The sequence below is a fragment of the Cupressus sempervirens genome, chromosome 9, assembly GCF_028749045.1.
Source record: "Cupressus sempervirens isolate cs-2001-9-10 chromosome 9, ASM2874904v1, whole genome shotgun sequence".
Lineage (NCBI taxonomy): Eukaryota > Viridiplantae > Streptophyta > Pinopsida > Cupressales > Cupressaceae > Cupressus > Cupressus sempervirens.
The window spans coordinates 456,804,947-456,807,245 of record NC_143126.1 but is presented as its reverse complement, the minus strand read 5'-3'; the positions used below and the strand labels follow the sequence as shown (position 1 = coordinate 456,807,245).

Sequence of the window (2,299 nt, the reverse complement as noted above, 5' to 3'; positions counted from 1 at the left end):
GGAGAGAGGTTCTTAAAGAGATAAAAATATCCCTTAGTGAGATTTTGGATCATCAAGCTAGACCCAATGACGGGCCCAAGCTTTAACAACCTAATCATGCAACATTCTTTCAAGTGGAACACTCCCACAAAATAACATATTAAACTATAATTTTCAAGTCAATCATAGCAATTATCAAAGTTGCAAAGTGAACATAACATAATGTGTACCAAAAGATATGTCCATGAAAATTCTATGGAACAAATTTGTAAGATTGTTTCTTTCCAAGTAAATGTTCATGTTTTAAAATTGTGAGCATCTAAATAGAAGTCACTCCAAAAACCTTCGTAAAGAATGATGAAAGTTGTGAACTCTAGATTGTTCTTTTTCAATCACCATTAATATAAAAATTTAAAATATATGCATCATTATTTAATAATTTTTAGAGTATTTTCTAAATAACTGAATTCATACTTTGTGAACATCAAACATATTTATTTACCATTTATTTGTGAAGAAAATTTTAAAACATTACAATAAGAACTTATATGCAACTGATTTCTCTTCTAAATAAATATTTATATTTCGTTATTGTGAAATTTTCAAAAGTTTGAAAACATTATGGATTTTTTTGAAAATTTCAGTTTTTTTTTTCCTTTTTTTAGATCTTCAAGAAAATTTCAGTGTTTGATCTACATAATTTATAGTGGACGACTACAAAAAAATTGGAAAAAAAAAGTTTGACTTTATGAAAATTAGCCTGTCCCATTGTCCACATGTCTTTATTAAAGGCAAATTTATGGACAAAAATAATGGTTGCAATAGAAGAAAACATGTGTACCACCCCCGATTATTTTCAATTTCTGAATTTTCTTATATTAAACCTCCCAAAATAAGCATATTTCAAGATGTTCATGGATAAAGATCAAAATTATGAATTCGAACACTAGAAACGAAACTGACGGATGCCCTGGAGTTTTGCAACCAACCTCAATTAGCGGCTGCCATGAAAACACTGACGTAGCTGTAATCCAAAAAAAGCATTGATATCCAAACATCTTTGAATATCACGAATTTTAAACAACCATATCCACCAAAATTCTAAGATAGAACGTTCCTAATATAGTCAAGTCATCTGCATGAACCTCGGATCAAAAGTTTATCATATGATCACAACAAACTTATACCAAACACATCATCAAAGTTATAAAAATCTAATACCCAACTCATTAATTCAACAAAAACAACTCTCCGAAACTTACAGTTATCAGATAATAATATCTCTCCAAAACTATCATTCAGAATGAAGCTCTTGTATTCAGTTTTAGTTCTACTATTCTTGTTTCAAATTTGCAATGCTCAGCTGAATGGAGATAACCATGATGATTTCTCGGGTCCTCACAATGAAGAAAGAGCCCAAGTGGGAGTTGAGCCTCTTAAATGGGACTCCACACTGCAGAAGTATGCAGAGAATTATTTAAACAAGCGAAAAAGTGATTGCCTTCTTGAGCACTCTAGAGGGCCATATGGGGAAAACCTATTTTGGGGCTCTGGCCAGGACTTCAATAACTCACAGGCAGTGAGTGAATGGATTAAAGAGAAACAGTTTTATAACTACGACGCTAATTCATGTGCTGATGGCCAAGTGTGTGGGCATTACACACAAGTTGTGTGGAGGGATTCTACTGATGTTGGTTGTGCTCGTCAGATTTGTGATAATGGGGGTCTTCTTATCATTTGCAGTTATAATCCTCCTGGCAATTACTATGGACAGAAGCCATATTGAGGTCAATTGATTGGTATTGATATGAGGAGTTTGTTGTCTTGGTTTCTAGGGGATTTTTAGAAAATAAAGGTTTCACTCATCCAAAATCTAAGTCCAAGCGATGATGGAATAAAGGTTTGTTGGATCTAAGTTCAAGGGATGATGAAATAAAGGTTTCTTTCATCTAGGATGAAATATCGATTACTTTTATCCAAGATCTAAGTTTGATCATGATGAAATTAGTTTAGTTATGTAATAAAGTTGGTTTTAAAAATATTTCTAGTTTTGAGCTATTTTCAACAGAGTTTTATAAATTTGGGATGTCATTTCTTTTATTAGGTTTTAAAAATATATCTTGAATTTTTGAGGGGTTTGATTTTCAGGTTTAAAATTGAGAAAGTGGAAAATCTATTTTATTGTTGTGATAAAGTTATTTTTAAATATGTAAATTTTATTATAGCCTTCATAAGGGTGCAAGGCTATAGTCTATAGGTGAATGAAATGTATCATTTGAGCTTGCACACATTTTAATTTAGTCATTTCTAAAATTAAAAT

At 31.4% G+C, this 2,299-nt stretch overlaps 1 protein-coding gene across 1 annotated transcript; it reads left to right on the top strand.

Annotated features, from left to right (window-relative positions):
* The first annotated feature begins 912 nt into the window (after positions 1 to 912).
* On the top strand, positions 913 to 1,765 carry LOC149539295 (pathogenesis-related protein PRB1-3-like). Its single transcript, XM_089802539.1, has 2 exons — positions 913 to 1,005; positions 1,343 to 1,765. Exons 1-2 carry the CDS (start codon positions 913 to 915, stop codon positions 1,763 to 1,765), a joined length of 516 nt encoding a protein of 171 aa, XP_089658665.1.
* The last annotated feature ends 534 nt before the right edge of the window (positions 1,766 to 2,299 follow it).

What these genes read in the sequence shown, in the direction of transcription:
- LOC149539295 (XM_089802539.1), top strand. Translation starts at nt 913, where the DNA reads ATGAATTCGAACACTAGAAACGAAACTGACGGATGCCCTGGAGTTTTG. An exon ending in ATGAAAACACTGACGTAGCT is followed by an intron (nt 1,006 to 1,342) that starts GTAATCCAAAAA and finishes TGCAATGCTCAG; the next exon opens with CTGAATGGAGATAACCATGA.